Consider the following 20,540-nt stretch of genomic DNA (forward strand, 5'->3'; position numbering starts at 1 on the left):
ACAGGAGGCCTTGATTTGCAAGAGCACCTGAACATGCTGGTAAGCCAGCAGAAGTTAATCACACTGTGAAATACTTTTCTCTTTTATTAATCAGGACAAAATTTCTACTGAGGGATTGTGCTGTACAGTGACATTTTCAAAACTCCAGCTCCTCCCTGGGCCAGCCTCCACCTGTGGTGCTGTTATGAGCTGGCTTTTATGGAATAGTCAGAGGCCTCCAGTACCTCCTTTTCACACAGGTCAACTTCTCTATACCCTACTACACTAAAAGCAGAGGACAGAGTTGCTATTTCATTCTCTGCTGATGGATGGATGGGAGGAGGATATTAATTCAGTGGTGATAGGGGGGATCACCAGGACTTTATTTATCCTGGAGACTGAAGAGTGGTCACAAGGAATTCAAGTTTGGACTCAGAACCTCCGGGAGTCTGAAGAAAACTTTCTAAGGCTAAGAGGAGCATGTGAAAACGAGAAATACAACAGAAATATCTACAGTCCTCCTGACAGGGAGGCATTTCTGACTCCTCATAGAATGAATGAAGAACTCCCTGCACACAAACACTTGCTCCCTTGCAATAAAGCATCAGCAGGCCAAAACTTCAGTGATTTTCCTGCCTGTCAGTTGCCACCAACACCTCTGGACTCTCCCTGCCAAATTCCAGCCTGGGACCAAAAGTAGTTCTATGTAACACCAAGGACAGGACAGAGGCAGAGCCCCGTCCTGGGTTTGGTTCACTCACTGGAATAAACCAGCACAGCATTTAAACTGGCTGTTTATCCACGTCACTGCTGTAGCACGTGCCTATCATTAGTATTTTATTGTCCCTACAGAAACAATGCAGGCAGGTTTCCACAGCAGGGGACGTCTCTGTGAGCACCCACTGCAGCAGGCAGGGCACAGGCAGCAGGGGAAGAATCCTTACTTCCCAAAAGGCCTCCCCTGGGCTGCGGGCCGGGCGGCGTAGTAGTACTGCTTGAACTCGTCCATCCACACCTCGGCCGTGCGCTTGGTGTTCCTGAGGGAGGCAACGGGACACACTGAAACCAAGGGGGCCTGCAAGGGGACACTTCCCAAAATGCACCAAATGAGCCATCCTGCCCTCTTCCCACCCTCAGCTTGGTCTTCACCCAAGCCCCCTCTGAGCCAGCCCATCCCTCACTACTGGAGAAGGTACTCCTTCCTTGCCATTACTCCAGGGGAAGTAAACAGAACACATCAGGCCAAATAAAGCTTGGATGAAGAATTCACCATTGCAAACTCAGCTGGATGCTTTGTGTCCACCAGACCCAAAAGTGACGATTGTCTTAAGCATCATCTCCAAGGCAGGAGTGCCTGGGGTTTTATTTAGTGGCTGGGATGGAGCTCTGAAAAGCTTGCCAAATATTTCCATTGTTTCAATCCTGGATGGACTCTCCTGCTTTGCACTCCTGGATTTCACTGAGGCAAACCTTGGCATTCAAAACCTAAAGAGAAACCACCCCACCACAGTGCTGCAAGCATGAATGGCAGTCTCCCACATCAGCCAGGTGTCTGCAGAATGTTTTTGAACCTCAGAAAATCTTCTGTTGACTTCAGATGGCTCTAACTCCTCTTGCAAATGGGTTTCTTGCTCCATGCCTATCTGCCTATTCCTGCCCAGATCAGGGAAGTCCTCCAATCTCCTGCTCCAAGACAAGCCAGTGCCTCCAAGCTATTGCTGTCACACTACTAAGCTGCAGGTGCTCTGGGCAGGCTCTGGATCCAGCCAAATCCCAGGTGCCCAGGAAAGAATTATTCTGCACATGAAACCAGCACCACACTGGAGCCTGAGCTGTCTCACACTGAAGTAGGGGCTCTGTGGAAATACAATCAGTATCTGGCAGAAAGGTGGAGATATTTTTTGCTAACACCTCTATTTAAACAGAAGTGCTACAGAGCATCAGGTTGCCAGGAGCTGCTTCTCCTCTCAGTCTATACACTGTAACATTAAGGCTGATAGATACCCTAAGGTTAATAACATCCCAGCTGCTGATGCCTACAGGTACATTTCTCCAGACTGGTTTTCAGTTCCTTGCTGATTCATGGGTTTCCTCCTCTCTCTGTAAGGCAATAGTCTAAGTGCTCTTGCTCAACAGATGACTAAATCAGTGTCTACATCTGTACCTAACCTTCCCCAATGTGCAGGGTTCCTTTGTTTGTCTTCCTGATCTCATTTGAGCTTACAAGAAACACGGGGATAAATGCCAAGGCTCACACCCAGGCATGACACAGACATCCCCAGTGTCTCCAGAGGCCTGTCCCCGACAGGGAGTCAGAAGAGCTGTACCCATTCAAGCTCCCCTTGCTCCTCCTGCAGGTGATGCAATGCAGGTGCCACTTCTTCATTCAGTTTGCAGGGACTCTGACAGTGGAGATTTTGCCACTGATCCCAGGCCCCTCTGAAGTAGTCTTGCTTCACTACTGAAAGCAAGAACCCTCCTAGTGATTCTCAAATTTGTGCTCTGCTCCTTGATGCCAGCCCTGTGCCTGTCACCGCCATCCCCTTTCTGCTCCACACACTGTGTGCCTGGAAATCACACATTAGGTGTTAGTGAGAGGTGTAATTTGCACTCCCCCTTGTCTCAAGCAAAGGCTGAGGAAGCTGCAGAGAGCCTGGGTCAGCAGTAACCCTGTGGCAGACACGTGGGTCTTCACAAATGTTACTGGTTCTTTCTAACAGTGGGAAGCCCACACTAAAAGGAAAGCCTGGTGTGAAAGCACTCACAGCTGCAGGTTAGCTCAGAAACAACCCTGCATTTACTGTAAGTGCCCCCAGTGCTTTTCTCTGTCATTCACTTAAGCAACAATGTTCAGCCTCACACTCTAAAAATGGAGGAAATCCTTCCTGACCTCACTAGCTGCTCTGATCATCCTTCCCACGCCTATTCCCACTTCTGGATTTCCCCCTTCTTTGCCTGGTGTTTCCAGGATCTTAGCCCATTTCAGGCAGCTCTTTCAGTACCTGATTCAGTCTCTGTTCCTGCGTGTGAGGTGAGGTGCCCTTCAGCTGGCATGCCCTGGCAGTCCCTTTGGTGTCCACGCCAGCAGGTGTAGCCCCCCACTGCTGCCTCTGCTAAGGAGACAGCACCAGCCTGGAGACAGAGCCACCCACTCCAGCAAGATGTGTGGCTCCCATCCCAGAGAGGCACTGAGAACCAAATTTTCTGGTTCAGCTGAGCCACACTGAGCCCTCAGCTAAGGTCACTGGCTACTGACAGATGTTGCTGGCAGCCTGATTTCAGGTCATTAGAAATGTTTTCTGATGACCTCAAGGTCTAAACCATTTGATGTTCCGGTAGCCAGCACTCAGGGATGTGCTAGGGCCATCCCTCCATTTCTGTGCTGATGAAAGCTACCGTATAAATGTCCTATTTCTGTCATGTTCTCGACACTGGAGAAATCCTATGGGACAGATGTATTGACTTACATTTTCTTCAGCTCAAGAAATGCCTGCCCAAGGATATTTCAAAGTTTTCCAAACAAACTTTCCTGCCTGTCTTCTCTGCTCCCCAACTCCATACAAGGCTGTTTCACAAAAAAAACCAAAGCAAGCACAAACCACTTACTTAATGTATGTATTGGCATTTCCCTCTGGAAAGACGTACGGATGTTTCTTCCGAAAGACGTGTCCAACACGGCTACAGGGGATGATTTCCAGGCTCCCTCCACACATCCACACACGGAAAGAGATTTCTGTAAGAGAAGCAGCTTCAGCACTTTGTCTTTCTGTCCTGAAGCAGTCTGAATCCTGGTGTTAGTTCTTACTTCATCTTCTGCAACATTAAACTAGGGTAAATCAATTACCAAACGGGCTTTCCTAGGCACAAGGGCCCTAAAAGCACATTTCAAAGCTTCTTTGCAAGCTGTTTGAAGTCAGTGCACTTGAAACCTGTCTCAAGCACAGCAGGTGCTATCACAATGGTGAGCATGAGACAGTAAGCAGGTCCCTTTTCATACACTGCAGAATCCTCTTGCCAGTTTTGTGCCTCCCTTATTACTTCTGCACTGCCTGTTTCAGAGTCACTTCCCTCCAAAGGGCCATCAAGTTCACCAGGTGAGGCTATGAATTCTCTCCATTAATGACTACAACTGTCATTATCTTTATGAATCCACCATTGACTCTGCAAAGTGAACAGAGCTGTGCATCCATCGCCTGTCCCAAAATGGACAGCAGCTTACCCTTCCCAGGTATTCTGGGCCTTCAGTGCCAATGCTGCAATCAAGTAAGGCACACACCTTCACACAGGCAAAGGTCAGCGGTGGGAGGGATTATCCCAAAAATCTGGATAAGTTATCAGTATGGGAAATGTCTCCCAGTCACTCCAAGCCACTCTGTGGCTGGCCCACAGGGCCCTTCTCAAGGAAAATGAGCCTGTGGCACAACTGACACCAGAAGTAATAAAGCTCTTGGCAGGGAGCTGGATGAGGTAGGAAGGGTAAGCAGAATGGCTGATCTAATGGGTCCATCTGGCCCTGATGCTTATGAAGCTATGAATCTGTAGCTCTGTTGTCAGACAGTCATGCTCAGATAGAATCAGCCTGGAAAAGAGATGAAATGAAAATGAAAAGGCTTCTGCAGTTCTTTGAATCCTATTTTATCGTCTGTTGACAGTGCAGAGCTACACGTAGCATGTATCTACCTCAAAACTAATAATTCCTTTTCCCACACACACCCATTTAACTACAGAATTAAGACAGCAGAACACCCATTGTCTTTGCCAGCTTGTGCTCCCATCAGTCCCCTCATATACGCCAGCACAAGGATGACTTGTCCCCAGATCGGATGCTGGCAAGACAAGCACTTGTGGCAGGAAGGCCAATTGGGCAGTGTGGACAGGACTCCTCCTCCTCCTCCTCCAAGGGCAGGCACTGCTGGCTTACAAAACCTCCATCCCTCCAAAAACAGCTCACAGCTTCAGGGAGCAAAGGCCAACTGGAGCCTGGAACTCCAAAGCCCTCTGAGCACGCACGGCTCAGCCCTGAGCTGCTGCAGAGGTGGGAGCCAGGTTCATGTTACTCCCATCCTGCTCCCAGCACTACCTGCCCGCTCCTGAGCTGAGGGAAATGGGAGGCTGACACAGCTGCAAAGCCTTCTTGCCTTGATGCCTGGGTCCAAAATCCAAGGCTTTGATCCCATCCCCAACAGCTTGCCCTGGCAGCAGGGACAAGCAATGGCAGGGGTGGGAAAGCACAGCAGGGAGCAGTATTCCTTTCCAGAAATTCCCTCCCCTTCCCTTCCCTGTTGTGTTTACATGCAAGAGCTGCCAACAGCAGCTGGAGCCTCACCGCTTTCCCCAGTGCTGGGTATTAAGAGGCCAATAAAACGTGCCCTTGTGCCATATCCTGGTGCTATATTGGGAGCAACCTTAATCACAGCTGCAGGGAAATGAGATTATGGCAGGATGTGGCCACTCTAAGCTGCTGCTCTTGGCTCCCCTTGCACGTGGCTTTTGCAGTCACTTGTCTGTGTGTCACAGCACTGGCCACTCTGCTGGCACTGCTGTGTCAGTCACAAGGACACCTGACACAAGGGGACAACCAGCTGAGCAGCTGTGGAGCACAGCGTGGCTACTGCAAGCTGCCTTCCCCTCCTCCGGTCTTTCTGCGAGAAGAGCAGCTCCCTGATGTGCTAAAAGGGAAATGCTCGCACCATTCAGTCCTTGCCTGATCTTTTTGAAGCCTAATGAAGAGGTCATCTCTGTGTACTGTGAACTAGAATGAGGACACAGTGCACAGGAGATGCTGAGGAGTCTGAGCTCTCAGCTTCAGGCTAGCTGTACCCTGCAGAGCCTGCTCCAGGTACAGCAGAAACAATAAAAGCTCAGGTTTCCACAGGGAGGGATCACTCATGGAGCCATCCATGGCAGGTGACAAACAAGGTCTCTGACAGGCAGCCAGGAGCTAAGTGTCCCAAGGGAAGGCAAACTGAAGCACCAACTAAAGCATGGTACAGGGTCAGGGAGCCAAGGGAGCAGGAACCAACAGTGTTCCCTTGACCCTCAAGAGATGTTGCCAGTGGACGTGGCCCCTCCAAGTGACCCCCAGGAAGGGTGTGAGCAGTACACGTTGGGCTGTGCTGGACTTGGCCTTCATTCAGCAAAACACCTCTAGCACTTCTCGCTGGCCTGCAAGTCCTTCCTGCCACTACCCATTTACAGGGAATTCAGTAAATTTAAGACACAAAACACCTACAGTGTCCTCCTTCAAAGCCAAACGCACTCACTTTTGTTCTGCCTGAAGCCTCCAGCCCCCTCCAGCTGCCCCCTCAGTACCATTAAAGAGAGCAGCACTGCTCCTCCCCCTCAGGATTAAGCTATCAGCAAGACTGTGGCTCATTCTAAGTGCCCAAAACAAGCAGGTCAGCTCCTGCCATCCATTCCCTGCCCAGAGCCAGCAGGGTGCAAAGGAGAGATGGGACAAGCTGCCCTTGACTACTGCACCTGCAGGAGATGGAGCTATGAGCCAGGCATGCTTCTGCTCCCAGGGCAATGGGCAAGATGGGATCTGCCCTGCTGCTATGCAGACCTGCACTGTGTTGTTGCCGTGTTAACCTTGATTTTGCTTTATCACAGGAGGCCTTGGTACACCCTGCAGCACTGCTAGTGCATGTTTGGTCAGGACCATCCTTCTGGGGCACAGCACCAGTAAGGGAAACCTCTCCTCTGCAGGATGTGCCACAACCAGGTGTAAGGAGCACAATGCCTTCTGTTACAGGGCATGGGACAAGCTGCCAGGATGGAGCTTCCCCCAAGAGCAGGCTGTCCTGTCACTGTTCATCTCCCAGGAGCAGCTCCTGCTGGCTGCTGTCAGAGACAAATGACAAGCACAGGCAGCAGGTCAGGCACAGCATGGCAGTTCCCCTCCTGCTCTTCTCCTGTCTAGTTCCCTTCTTGAATGCTTTATTTGGGCTATTGATCCAGCAGGAGAGGTGGGAGTGCTGCCACTCCCCTCCCAGGTTTCCTCACAGCCACCCCACTCAGATACTTCGGGTCAGCCCACAGGCAAGATACCCGCCCACACAGAGAAAGCACGAAAGAGTGAGATTCCTACTGCATAACAAGATATAAATAAATAAAATATATCTAGAGGGACAAGGCATGTGAAGGAAACACCAGTGCCAAGCAGCGGATGGATTACTGCAAAGCGGCAGCATCTGCTCCCCTGGATGACTGACAGCATCGCAGTGTGTGTTACGACACAAGAGCCTTCCTTCCTGGCTAGCCCCATTCCCCAGAGGTGCAAGCTACTAAAGCCAGGTTCTGATCTGTCTGCCTGACATCAAGTGCCTCCCCCTGCTCTCGTGGGTACAGTGTATTGTTCTGATCCCCAGCATCACTGCAGCTTCAAAGGGAGAACAGTCCAGCCTGATCCAGCTCTGCTTTACAAGGGGACAAGGGACAGGCTGTTACCTCTTTCATGTGCCCTTTCAAGTGTGCTTGCAGGAGATTTCTTTATGTCCATCTTGTCCCATGATAAGGGCCAGCGGTGACAGAATTTAGGTCAGCTCAACCCTTTTTCTTTGGTGCAGGAAAAGTGACAGTATCACAGAAAGCCAGGCACCATTCAGCCACCCAGGGATACAGGAATGGATACAGCCTGTGTACTGGAATGGAAGCAGCCCTGCTACTTTGCCACCTGTTTGCTGCATGCTGATGGACCTACAGTATCAGGTACTCTGCAAACTCAAAGAGGGACTAGTATCACAGTTCATAGCTTGGAAATGCTGTCATTAATGGAGTAAGACATATTCTTTGCTTTTTTAAGGAGAAAATAAGATCAGGGAGGGTGCACGTAGTGTTTTCTCATCTGTTGCTAACACCAAAGCTGAAAACTGTGTGGTTGAAGGTTATTTACCTACAGAAAATCAAAGCAGCATGGAAGGCAGGCAGTCCCAAGTACCTACAATTGCTCACTTCCCATCATTCGTGGTTGCTGGATCTCTCACTCTCCTAAGACCACAACCTATGAATGTAAATGAGGGAAACCACCTAGAGCATTCAAAGTGAAGTTTGAAATGACCTTGTATCCATCTGGCCTGACTCAGAAAGGGAAGCCAACACAGCAAGGCATAGGAGGATGAAGAACAACTCACCAAAGTTCTCCCCACCCCAGATGTCCATGGCACTGTCGTACTTCCCCAGGTGGTTGAACCAGGCCTTGTCGATCACAAACAGCCCCCCAGCAATGATGGGTGTCCTGAAGAATGGACAAGGAGAAGAGGACACATTCTCAAGCACTGCTGCAGCACCTGGATGCACAGAAGCAGCCCTTCCCTTTGCCTCCTCTTCCATGACCAGGACATTACCTATGTGTCACCTTCTCACCAAGAGAAGGATGAAGCCCCTCAAAATGCATCTGAGCCTTTCTTTCAGCCGCCTTGGTGTTCAAGGCTGTCAATCATAAATTGCCTGGCACTTAATGACTGGCTAATGCACCCGTCAGCACAACTCCTACAAGCCCAAAGTTCACAGCCCTGATTGTAGGCTTCAGCATCAAAAATGCACTTAGCACTCGGGGATATTCACTCAGACAGGCTTTTTGCCTGGAGCCAGCCTATTAAGAGCACCATTCCACCGGGGAGAGGAAGGCAGAGCCAATTCAGAAGGGCTTTTTAAAAGCCATCACTAGCTGTGTGATCTTTATTTCAAACCAGGGTTATTTTTCTTTCTTTGGATTAGCTAAGAAAACTGCACAGAGAAGGCCTGGGAGGGGGGGAGGAGAGCAGACCCAGAAGACAGCTTGAGGAGACTTGCTGTTTGCTGGCACAAGTTCCATCCCCATTCAACTGGAGACAGTGTGGATGCCTCAGTATAGGCTTGGGAGGAGCTGGGGGGAATGCTGTGCCCAGGCTGATCTCCACAGTGCCCTACACAGCAGTGTGATCAGGAATACAAGGCCAGCCTTTGGGAAGCCAGTGAGAGCTCCTGTTAACAGCAGCATCCTAAGGAGAAGCAGTGCTTTTGTCCCCTGGGAGCCCTCTGAGGCCCTGAGCTTCTCCCAGCACTTGGTGTCTTCCATGCCTCACATCTGGCTGGGGCTGCAGACACCAGCACCAGGCTTGCTGCCAGCAGAGATGTCCAGCAGAATGAAGGATCCCCTCCATTCCATGGCATGAGGACAGATAGCACCTCCTCTGCTGTTCACCTTGGCTCTCTCTCCAGTACATCTGCATTTCGGAGGAGTCTTCAGTGAGGTCCAGAAGAGCAGTACTGATCTGGGAAGGCTGGACTAGACACCAAGCTTATCATGTGGGCTGAGGACACTGCCTTATTTTTATAAGTGGTAGGTGAACTGAGAGAAGCAGCTGTCTACAGCACTGGCCTTCTCCCCTAACCATAATCCTTAGTACTACCAAAACCCCAGTAACCATAAACACACCCCTTCTATCTCTGTGGCATTCTCAGGCTTCAGTGTTGGAAGGTGAAGCTGTACTACAAAACCCAGGCTAGCCAGAAGCTTGCTAGAGGTACTAGAAGTTCGAAGCTGTCCTGGAAGAGATTGCACACTGCTGTGGTGCACGGGGACACACATGAGAAAAGCCTGTACTGCCTCACTCGGGTGCCTCCTTCCCCCTCCTGACTTACTTAATGGGCTCGGTGGGATCAAGTCGTTTGGCTTTCTGCTCCGGGGAAAGCTGCTCCCATTTGAAATGCAGACTCCAGTCAAAACCTAAAACCAGAGTAGAGAAATGCCATGGGGAAATTAGAAATTGATACGGATTAGGAGGCAATGCAGGCTGCGGAAGCTGTGTTTGATGGAACATTTTCCTGACTTTCAAATGACTTAAGCCACAGAGATGCAGCTCTTGAGAGAAAAGTCCAATGCCTAAGATATTTTACTACTACATATGAACAAGAAACAACACATTGCATTGCAATTTCAAAGTCGAGTGTTCCAAAGGCAGGAAAAGTCAGAATTAAAGCTGCTGCTGAAACCTAGTCCCCCTGTGCACACAGAAGCACACTCTGATGGATACTATGTGCTACAAATAGCCCAGGCATACTAATAAGCAGTGCACTTGCATCCTCCAGTTGTTGCCTAGACATCTCTCATCTCCTCCTGTCACTTCCAGTGCTACCCAGGGTGGCTTTGACATGACCCTTCTTTCCTGCTTGACTGCCTCATCCACTGCAGCAAGCACATTCCCCACGCCACACCTGCCTGTGTGTGGGGTAGCTTGGGAGCAGCCAGCGGGAGCACTGAGCAGTGTTAATGTGCTTTTCTGCGAGGCAGCAGGAGACAGATGTGGTGCAAAGGCCAGTGCACATTCCCACCATGGAATGGATGCCCACAGGACACACACAAAGCTCAGACTTACCTCCTCTGAGGTCTGAGGAAGCTGCCACGTAGGCAAAAGTGTCCAGGTTGATGATGTCAATAACAGGACTGACCACTCGGGTGGGATCCTGCAAAGCAGAACCAAAAACACCCATGACTTCAGATGACACCATTCAAACTGGGCAAGGGACTCCAAACTCCTGGAGACACCAAGTGGCTGGAAACATTGGTGTCACCTGGTTTTGCTAGGGACAAGCGCCCTTCACTGCCTCCTCATCCTCAGACTGTGCCTGTACTTGGCACCCAGCTGGGCTGGATGCAAAGCTCCTTCTGCCTTTTGCAAATTCACCAAAATATTCCCCTTTCACTTTCCTTAAATTCTTTTAACTGGATTTCAGAAGTCCAAGTGACAAACAGGCAATTGAAATGACAGAGGAAAAACACAGCCAAATAGCTTAAATATGGGTATTTTTTTAAATGCACCAACTATGGCAGTACAGTTGGTTTTGCCAAAGGTGTGAAAGGGTTAAAAAAGAAAGACATGATTTATTCAAAATAGTTGGTGGTGATTTAATTAACATCTTGTTATGGGCAAAGAGATTATACAAACAGTTATGAACAAAAATATCTACAGGAGGAAGAGACTCTGACAGCTTTGACTGGTCTCTTATCTCCCTTTTTCTTTTCAAAAATCCCAAACTCCAATTATAGCTCAAACTTCAAGGTTTTACCCTCGCCAGATCAAATTGTTTTTCACAGCTATACAAAGGAAAGCATCTGAGCACACTTGGGCTTGCTCTCTCACTGGGGAAAGACTTTGTTTTAGAAATTAGTCCTGACAAAGAAGTATTCAAATTCAGCTGTAGGAAGAAGCAACCAAAGGCCGTGAGCTGGGAGCTGAACTAGAGCTGATTTTCCAATTGAGCATGACAAATACTTGGTATTTCCATAACAGGGTCAAGCCAGGGGTCTCACCATCACTTTCTGTGAGTCAAACATCTCACTGAAAGGGCAAGGTCTGCTGCACCTCTGTACTACACGGGGAAACACAAGCCACATCCAAGCACGATGGGCCTTTCAAACCCACCAAATCCATTGTGGCTCCCGCACAGAGCCCCCCAAGCTGTCATAGCCCAGGACAGCCAAGCATCCTTTAACTGCCTGAGGCTAGGGGGAAGGTTTTAAGTGAAGCATCTGCTTTGTGTGCTGAGCATTGCATCCACTCATTTAAAACCTGCCCCTCAAGCATCTTACTGGTGAGCACATCTAGCTAGCTGACACTCACCCCCAATTTTCAATTCCACTGCTACTCACTGCACGGCACAACTTCTTGTAAGAAAATCCCCGTCACATCTGGGCTGAGTGCACTACTGCAAAATGCTACCCTTGAGCAGTGCTGTCTTCTCCCTGCCTCACTTTCCCTGCCAGGTCCTGGGAACATTTATATTTACTCAGCTTTCATGAAGGTCTCTCTGACCCTCAAAAGAAAAGCACGGCATGCTCAAGAGCACAGAGCTGTTGCTATGATTTATTTTGGGCTGAGCACCAGATCTTATTATAGGCAGCTTCATCCTTCTGGTTTTTTTTTGATACCCACCCATACCAGGGCATGTTAATATTAACAACACCCAAACCTCCAAGTCTCTCTCACAAACCTGAGAATTAATTTCTGCAATGCACTTCTCAAACACACCTATGTACGGATCTAAACCAACAGCAAAAAACTCTGGAAATGGTCTTTAAGATAACAAATACATTTCAGCCTTGAAGAACCTTGGCTGCAGCGTGGCTCTCAGCCTCTACATCCTGACCTTGTAATGGTAAACAAAAAGGACCACAGTTCCACCTCTGGCCCCACAGCAGGATTAGGCAAAGATTAGGCAGGCTGCCCCTCATATGTCTCCTTTTTCCCAGGAAAGCACCAGACTGGGGGATATTTGAGCTGGGAGTTGGGGGTCACCATTCTTGGTTCATCCCAGTACTGTTTGCAAATCCAGTTTTGGGGCGAGCTTGTTGAGTCATACTGTAAAAATATCTCAGGATGGATAATTACATTTTTAGAAAAGTTACTCAGTTGAAATGCACCATTAACAGCTTTAGAGATGTTTGTTCCATAAGTAAAAATAAGACCACAGGCCCACACTCTCAACCACATGTTTGCAAACATGCTGGTGCAAGACACTGACCATCACTGCTGCTCTGAGACAGACACTCTCCCAGGCACAGGGCTGAGATCCCCCAGAACCTCTCTCTTTCCTCCACACTCCCATCACCTGCTCTTCCTGATTGTTTCCAAATCCATATGCTGGTTATGTGCTGCCCACACCCACCAGTGAGCATCAGCTTTGGTGGGGAGGAAAACCATCAGCTGCTGGGAAGGCTCGAGGTGGAGCTTGAGGGGCACCTCCACACGGGTGCATGGTGGCACACATGGGCTCTGGCACTTCCTAGCATGGAAAGTGGCAGGAATAGCTGCTCTGGCTGAGAAAATAAGAGAAGTGATGCATGGGATGGCTGGGCTGTGGTGGCAAAAGTGATGTGTGTGCTTCGAGGCACTCAGCACTTGTTTGCTTGAATTTAAACCACATTAGCACTAACCAGATAGTTCCTAGGAGCAACAGAGTGAGAACATGCTCTTCCTAGGCAGCTGATCCTCATGGAGCAGTTGGACAGGGAGCCCATCTCTTGAGCACAGCCTGAAGGTGGCAGCAGTAACATTTCATACACTTCACTGATCAATACTGTAACCCTGCTGGCAAGGATGGGTACGGTGGGCCTGGGAGGAGACCATGGAGTCTGCCCTTATCCCGCAGCTTCTGTGAGCAGTTAAAAAGCAGGCAAGCGGGAACCCTCTGGCTTTGCAGGTTCCTCAACGCTCTTTGTAGTACATCTCCCCTGCTGCCTGAGGCTGCGAGATACTGGACAAGGTCAGGGCAGTATGAGCAGCACTGCAAGCTTCCAGACTGCCTTACTTCCAGCTGGGGAAAGATTCAATCCAGAAGAGTTCACAGAGGTGATGTGCATGTTTGATCCTGCATTCAGACCACAAGGCATTAGAACTCCTTTGGTGATGCTGCACGTGGCATTCACACTCACCTACCCCATGGGTGCGGGACATGGGGCACCGTCCTGGAGCTGTGTGGGAAAGCAGATCTGCCAGCCCCCTTCCTGCCACCTTCACTGCCCTTCTCCTGACAAAACACATCAAAAGGCCTGCTTGGGAACGAGGAAATTGCTCTGGATACTCCTCACTGAAGTACAAGCAGGGCTTTGGCAAAAAGCAGGGAATGCCTGCCTTTAAAAAGCCCAGAGGAACAAGTGATGCTGACAAATTTAGAAGTGAACCCCACTCTGGCCAGGCCAGCCATGAGGCTCCAGTGGGACATCACAGCACGTGTTCTCATAACTCACCGGAGGCACAATCGATGATATGAAAAGACCATTTTCATTACATCTCCATCTATCAGCAGCTCTGTGGCCAGCCTGCCAGCCGAGGTTGGGACCTCTCCAGCGCTGGCTGTGCTACGAGTGCCAGCAGCACCGACTGGCCTCGTTCATGTGGAGGGACCTGACCTCCACAGGGTGCTGTGCCCCCTTCCCCCAGTCCCTTCACTGACACACAGAGAGGATGCACAGCCCAGCCATCACAGCTGTCACATCTGCAGGTGTGAAAGGCAGGATGCCTCAGGTGAGGGGCACTGTGAACACCAGCCAGGCAGGTTTTTCCATGACCCACCACCTCAGCCTCCCCTTGCTCCTCAGCTGCCCTTATGTCAATGCAACTCAGGAGTTGTAAAAGTGCTGAGTAATTAACACTAGCCATCAGGAGCCAGAGGTGTAGCAAGGGTGAAGGAGCGAGGCACAGGAAAGGGAAAGGATGGTGCATCTGCACTGGAGCTGAAGGCTTCGATCCCTGTGCTCTGCTGCCAGCAGGTCACGGGCACAGAGCTCCCCTGACTGGAGTGACAAGGCGCCAGCAGCCTCTGTGTGCACGTCTGGCAAGAGCCTCCACCAGAGAAAGGCAAATGTCATTGTCTGCTCCCAAATCAGCAGAATTTAAATCCTATTAAATCAATTTATTAGCGCTTAATTTGCATGAAATTAAATTCGGCCCCTATTCAAGGAGCTGTCACTCCCTTAAATCATCATCACTGAGCATCTTACATGAGCCTAATTAAAATCTCTCTGGAGCACTGCCCACGTATTCCCCTATCACTACTCAACCTGTGCTTGCCAGTTAGAGTCCCACTGCCCTGGGAGACACCTTGTCCCACCCACCCACATGCTCCCCCAGTCACACAGACACCTCACCTGCCTGCTGGGTGGAGGAAGACCAGAAAAGGCCACTTTGTACCCCAAAAAGCCTCTTTGTACCCCTTACTTGGATGCTTGTATGTAGCTGGTTATGGTTGGATGGTCATGCCCTCTGAGAGGAAGAGGAGGGGGACACTGGGGATGCATCCCCTGAAGGTGACTCTGGTCTCTCAGGAGCACTCACCTCTTTGATCCTCTGCAGCAGAGGGAGCAGCCAGTCCTTATTCACCTCGCAGTGACTGTCCAGGAATGTCAGGACACCTGCTTTTGCCACATCTGCCCCTCGGATTCGGGACCGGATCAGACCTGCTCAGGGACACACCGTGTCAGCTGCTGCCCAGATGGCTGGGTAACATCCCCAGCCTCCTCCACTCGTGCTTCTCCTGGGTTTTAACCTGCCTAAATCCCACCCAGATAAAACATGGTCCAGGTTCACAGTCTCCTTTCCAGTGCTGCAAGGTATGCCAAGCATTTCCCAAGATCCCCAAAGAAATAAATGGCTCCACCAAGGTTACTGATTTATGGCATTTATGCCAATATGTAGTTTGCACAATTAGTTCTACTGTCACCTTCTGGTTCAAAATGTGACTCAAAATGCTTTCATGACCCTCTGCAGACAACAAATCTAACAGAGATGTGAGGCAGTGGGGAATGAGACAGAAGAGTTGAGGGTGGGAACACCTTGTGCCAGAATTAAGCTTTTCTCAGACTGATTTTTCCTGCTGTGTCCCAGTGAGCCCCAGATCTCTCCCCCACCCTGAGAGCACCGCTGATCTGCAGCTCAGTGGAAACACATTTTCTGCCAAGGAAAGATGGCTGGCTTTTCAAGGTGCTTGACTTATCAGTGCCACGATGATGAATTTGGAATAATTTGGAGATGGGCATGGATTGCTTGCATGCATTTGTGAGAAAGAAAAACAAAAAAAAGAGGGAGGTCATGGAAAGCAGCTGCACACATGGATTTCACACTAGACTCTTTAGCAATATCACTGCTCTTAAAGATGCCCTGCTCCTACTTATGCAGGTTAACCAGCTTTCCAGCACTTCTCCTGCTTGCAGTGGATGCTCAAGGGAACCATGGTATAAGAAAGGAGATGGCTTGCTGGCAAACAAGAGGAGACACAGGGGACTCAAGGGGAGAAAAACTTCTTTATGAAGGAAAAACAGTGGCAATACAAGGGGGCATAGGGGCAGATAAAGAGAGACTGGATTCCAGGGAGCAGCCATGCATCAGGTTGATGCAGGAGGTCACTGACTCTCATACTAAAATTCCCTAGGGGAAAGGAGTTAAGGAACAGCTTCTGAGCAGGAGAAGGAACACATGAACAAAGCCTGGAGCATCCAGCATTTGCCAAGGTCTCCTCCTGCAATGCAGACTTGTCCCTGTATCTCTCTCTGTGACCCCAAAGATCTTGTGCATAGGTATGTTCTTTTTTACCCACCCCTGCCCTTCCCAAATGCTGGCAGCCCCTGGGGGATACAGTTTAAGCAATGTACTCAGCAAGGTAAGGCTGAATTCCCACACTGTGACTGATTTACAGAGCACCAATAACTGCAGGTCTATCAACTGCTGTAGATGAGCACACACATACCCTCATAGCACAGGGGAGAAAGGTGAGAAGAAGGTGCTGGTCTATGGAGATCTCCCTTAACCTCCTGTCAAAGCAGGAATGTCTTACACCCATGGGGCCTGATGCCATCCTGTCACCAGACCTGCAGAGCTGAAACCCTCTGCAGAAAGAATCCACACAGAAAAGAACCTTCTCCACTCCTCAGTCTCAAACCAACACTGACCTGGATGCACACCTTGGATTTGTAGCATCAAAAATCTTCATTTAGTTATCCTAATACTGCAAACCAGGATTTGAAACACACATTCAGACTATGGGGAATGGGAAGATGTCTCAAAAGGTTGCCAGCAGCAGCCCAGTAGGACATGCATTCATCCTCCATATAGCCCTTCTTAATCTCTCAAATATAATTAATTATTAAAAAATATAAAAATCCCACAGAAGCAGCAGGAGCAGATCTTCTCTCTTTCATTAGAGCAAACATCTTTACAAATAAGACCCGGGGCTTTGTTTTGCCTGTTCTAATTTTCTGGCTAATAAGCTACAGCTGAGCCTCACTGGATATCTTAATAGTCCCATCTTTTTCAGTGGGAGAGGGGAGATCCATTTCAAATCCCAGCTCTTTATCACATTTTCTTTCACCAGGGCCCCCCTTATTCCCAGGAGCCACTGACCTCCTTGTTGACCACTCCATGGAGGTTCCCCCTGCCTGCATCACTGTCACACCTCCCAAAACCTGTGTTTCTCACGTGGGCTGTGGGCAGGCAGCTCTTACCTTCCCGCCGTCCATTCCGCAAGCACTTCACCTTGGGGAGCTGGCCCAGCAAGCGGCAGTCATCAGCTTGGGAGACACAAAGGGAGGACACGTCACCCTCAGCCCTCACAGTGGCTCTGGCAGCAGAAATGGGGACTCCTAGGAGAGACTGGGAGCAGGAAAAGGACCCTGTCCTGGACTGGTTGATGGCTTGTTAGGGCAATGGCACTGCTGGGTCACAACAGCCTTACCCCTCAGCTCATGAAGCATAAATTGGGCCTGGCAGAGCAGCAGTTTTCATAAAACTAGTATAAATTCAGCAGATTTACACTGAGAGCAGCTGAATTATGCTCTAAAATCAGCATAGAAAAGTTGTGGTTCAGGTCAGAATCTAAATTTTTGCACATTAATGCAAATGACTATTTTTGGTAGCTGCAAAGCAACACACAAGCTGTTGATGCGTGTCTGCCTGGCAGGGCAGGAGCTTCCTGTGGTGGCCTGGAGCCTTCAGCAAGGAGAAAGGGATGCTCAAAGAGAGCCCTGTGGAGCAGCTGGGGGCTCCCCACGCCCTGGGCAAGAGCTCCACAGGGCAGAAAGTCCTGACAGCCACCTACACCTGAGCTAGGGAGGTCCTGCAACCCCTCAGGCAGCCCTAGGACCCCTCCTCGCCTGGCTTTCTCCCAGCAAAGTGGAGGATGTCAGGTATACCCATCACAGCTCCCTCCACCTCTACACACCCACACTATAACCTCCACAACAAATTCATGGCTCTCACCCTTCTGCCTCCTCTTCCTCAGCACTACAGACACAGAGGTGAGTGTCTCATCCCACACAACCCCCTGAGCACTTTCACCCTCTCCGGCAATCTCCATCAGCAAGAGATCTCTGTACCCACACCCCTAACAATTCATGGACAGAGCTGGAGCACGGGAGCAGGGAGAAGTGACAGGGCTTGGCTACAGACTCTCAATGAAAATCTGCTGGGAACAGTGGGAACCCACGTGCTGAAGAACTGCATCCCAGTGAATGAAGTCAGCAGGCAGAGAGAGGTGAGAAATGAGACACAACTGGGCATGAGATAAAAGCACTAATTGCTTGGGGTGGGTTACAGGGAAAAAACTGACCATGTGTGTGTAGTGTATTATGCAAATGAATGTACTTTATGTAAATGCATGCAGAGCAGATGCCAGCAGGCTCAGACTATCACAGCAAAGATGTCAGATAGCTGAAAAGCACTGAGTAGCAAAGGGGCTGCCCTAAGTTACACAGGGAACAGGCTCCCCTCTGGTGCCCTGGGATGAGTTAAAACCTAGACCTGTTCCTTCTCCTTGTCTCACAGCACTTGGCCCCCTGGACAGGGGAGCTGCGTTCCCACAAACCTGCCTCCTTCTAGGAAGGCAAGTGCTTTGCCTATTTAGCCAAATACCTGGCATTTACTTCCTCCACCCTCCAAAAATCCTGCTCTGCTCTTCTCCAGAGGAACAGTCCCTGCACCTTCTCTTCTCCGTCACAGCCGTTCTGCCAGTTCCCAGACTCGCCCAGCCTGCCTGCACCGTGTGCTGGAGCTGCTCCAGGGCTCACCATAATCACAGCAGCTCCTTCCCCAAGCTTCAGCAACTTCCTGGGGAGGTATCAATGCCAAGAAGTGGGTCTTGTGTGAAATCTGTCCCTAATGCTCTCTGAGGCAGTTCCTATTTATAACATCCAAGAGCAAAGCCTAGATCCATTTTTTAAAAGAAACCTATCTGGCTTTGTTTTCACGTTTCCAAGTAAACAGCTTTATTTTGCAACTCCTTGAAACATAAGTGCCACAGACCACTCAGCCAGTTTATCATCCTTTTTATGCCTGAGACATTATTCTTGAGCACTCAGATCTTTGACTCTCCCATCGCACTAGGCAAGGTCTTCAGCTGGGGTGGTTCCCTGGGAGGCCCTGGGGCTTCAGCTACCTTCTGCTGGAGACCAGAGCTACTGATGTTCCTTGAGTCACGTTATTAACTGGGAGGGAACAGCAGGAGGATATGGGCTGTTTGTGTGGTGTACAACGCTATTTATGGTGCACCTCAGAGATGGGAAACCCATGCAGGGAATCCTCTTTCTGTGGGTGAAAAAGAAGGTGGGAAAAAAAAAATCAAGAGTTGCTGACCACCTATATAAATATGTGCAGAAACATACATAGGGTCAAGAGGGTCAGACTCTCATTGTCCCATGGAATTCCAGTGGTGTCAACCCAGAACTGCTCCTGGCTGCAGCTGAAAGCCAGATCAAACACACCAAGGCTGTGGTGGGATACACAGCCATGTAAGGATTGTATTCACATCTGCTGGGCATATGAACGATCTGCCAAGCGCTTTTCTTGCATTATTTTCATGAGAGGAGGTTGGATCATTTGGAATTTGAATTCTACACATGGTTATGCAAACCAAGCACAGCAGGGTTTGCTCTTCACAGCTACAGAGCTTTAAATTTTCTTCCACTCCAGCAAACTCTCCCCTGTCTCAGCACTAATCCCAGTCTCTCACAGGCTTTTTGGCCCTTTGCTTTTAACAGGGAAAGGGTCACTTACGGTCATCACTGAAGTCATCCACGAGTATGATTTCATGGACGAGGTGCACCGGGGTGCGGTTCAGCACGCTAAGGAATGAAGAGAGAAAATCCATGACAGCGCTTGACCAACTTAACAACCCGGCAAATGGAGTGGAAAAGATGAGGAACTGAACCCCTGCCAAAGCACAAAAGAGCAGACTTGGATTTCCAGAAAGGATATACTAGGTAAGAACCCAGAAACCACCTCCTAGTAATCTCCAGTGTCTGGCTATCAACGCCCTGTAGCCTGATCTAGGAGCCAAGTGCTCTGTATTGCCAGGAAATAGCTGAGATTCACCCTTCTCACCTCTGTGAGCAAAACCAGAGCCCCACATAAAGCCAGGAATCCAGCAAAGCTGCTGTCACCCCCTCCACCTTCTCTGGGGCTAATGATATGGTGTCCAGCAACAGCAGGACCAACACAGAGAAAATTAGCCAGCTGAAACCCATCTTTACACAGCTCACAGCTGTGGCAGGACAACTCCTGTTTTCATCTGCGAGCTGATTGTGTTTCAGAGGCTGCCGAGAGGATAAGAGCAGGGCTGGAGCCCACCCTAGGTAATGAAAGAGAGAGGCTGGAGGATGTGGCTCACAGCTCCCTCCATATGGACAGACACTACGAAACATGGCTCAAAGCTACAATCTTCCCTTAATTACGCCACCAAGGGTTGTTATTATCAAAAAAATCTAGACCTGTTCTTTCCCTTTCTCTCATGGTGCAGAGGTCATGGGTTGGTTGCACTGGCTCCAGCAATTTCATCTCCAAATAAACAGCAGTGCAAAAGTTACCCTGACATGTAAGACATGGATGCTATTGCACATGCTTAAAATCCTGCCCCAGCAAAGGGTCAAGGCTGTCTGCTTGAAGCAGAAGACCCAGAGCATCCCAAAAGCTTCCTAAGTGCTTGAGTCAGGCTTTGATAATGCCAGTCAGGTTGCACAGGCTTTTACAGCATTTAAACTTCTTTGCCTTCATCCTGAGCATGGTTCCTTTTCCACAAAGGATTTTAAATTGTCC

General features: G+C 49.6%; 1 protein-coding gene across 1 annotated transcript in view; it reads right to left on the reverse strand.

Moving 5' to 3' along the window:
• GALNT14 (polypeptide N-acetylgalactosaminyltransferase 14) overlaps positions 1-20,540 on the reverse strand; it is a 92,495-nt gene that overhangs the window by 12,820 nt on the left and 59,135 nt on the right. Inside the window, exons 4-11 of the mRNA XM_005523277.3 lie at positions 19,503-19,570; positions 16,958-17,023; positions 14,796-14,917; positions 10,338-10,425; positions 9,604-9,688; positions 8,112-8,215; positions 3,586-3,712; positions 924-1,016 (exon numbers count right to left, since the gene is read on the reverse strand). Of these exons, the coding sequence (XP_005523334.1) occupies positions 924-1,016; positions 3,586-3,712; positions 8,112-8,215; positions 9,604-9,688; positions 10,338-10,425; positions 14,796-14,917; positions 16,958-17,023; positions 19,503-19,570 (753 nt within the window). The remainder of the gene's footprint in view (positions 1-923; positions 1,017-3,585; positions 3,713-8,111; positions 8,216-9,603; positions 9,689-10,337; positions 10,426-14,795; positions 14,918-16,957; positions 17,024-19,502; positions 19,571-20,540) is intronic.

This window comes from Pseudopodoces humilis, chromosome 3, assembly GCF_049639895.1.
Source record: "Pseudopodoces humilis isolate 2021_Gansu_Grassland_sample_001 chromosome 3, ASM4963989v1, whole genome shotgun sequence".
Taxonomy (NCBI): Eukaryota; Metazoa; Chordata; class Aves; order Passeriformes; family Paridae; genus Pseudopodoces; species Pseudopodoces humilis.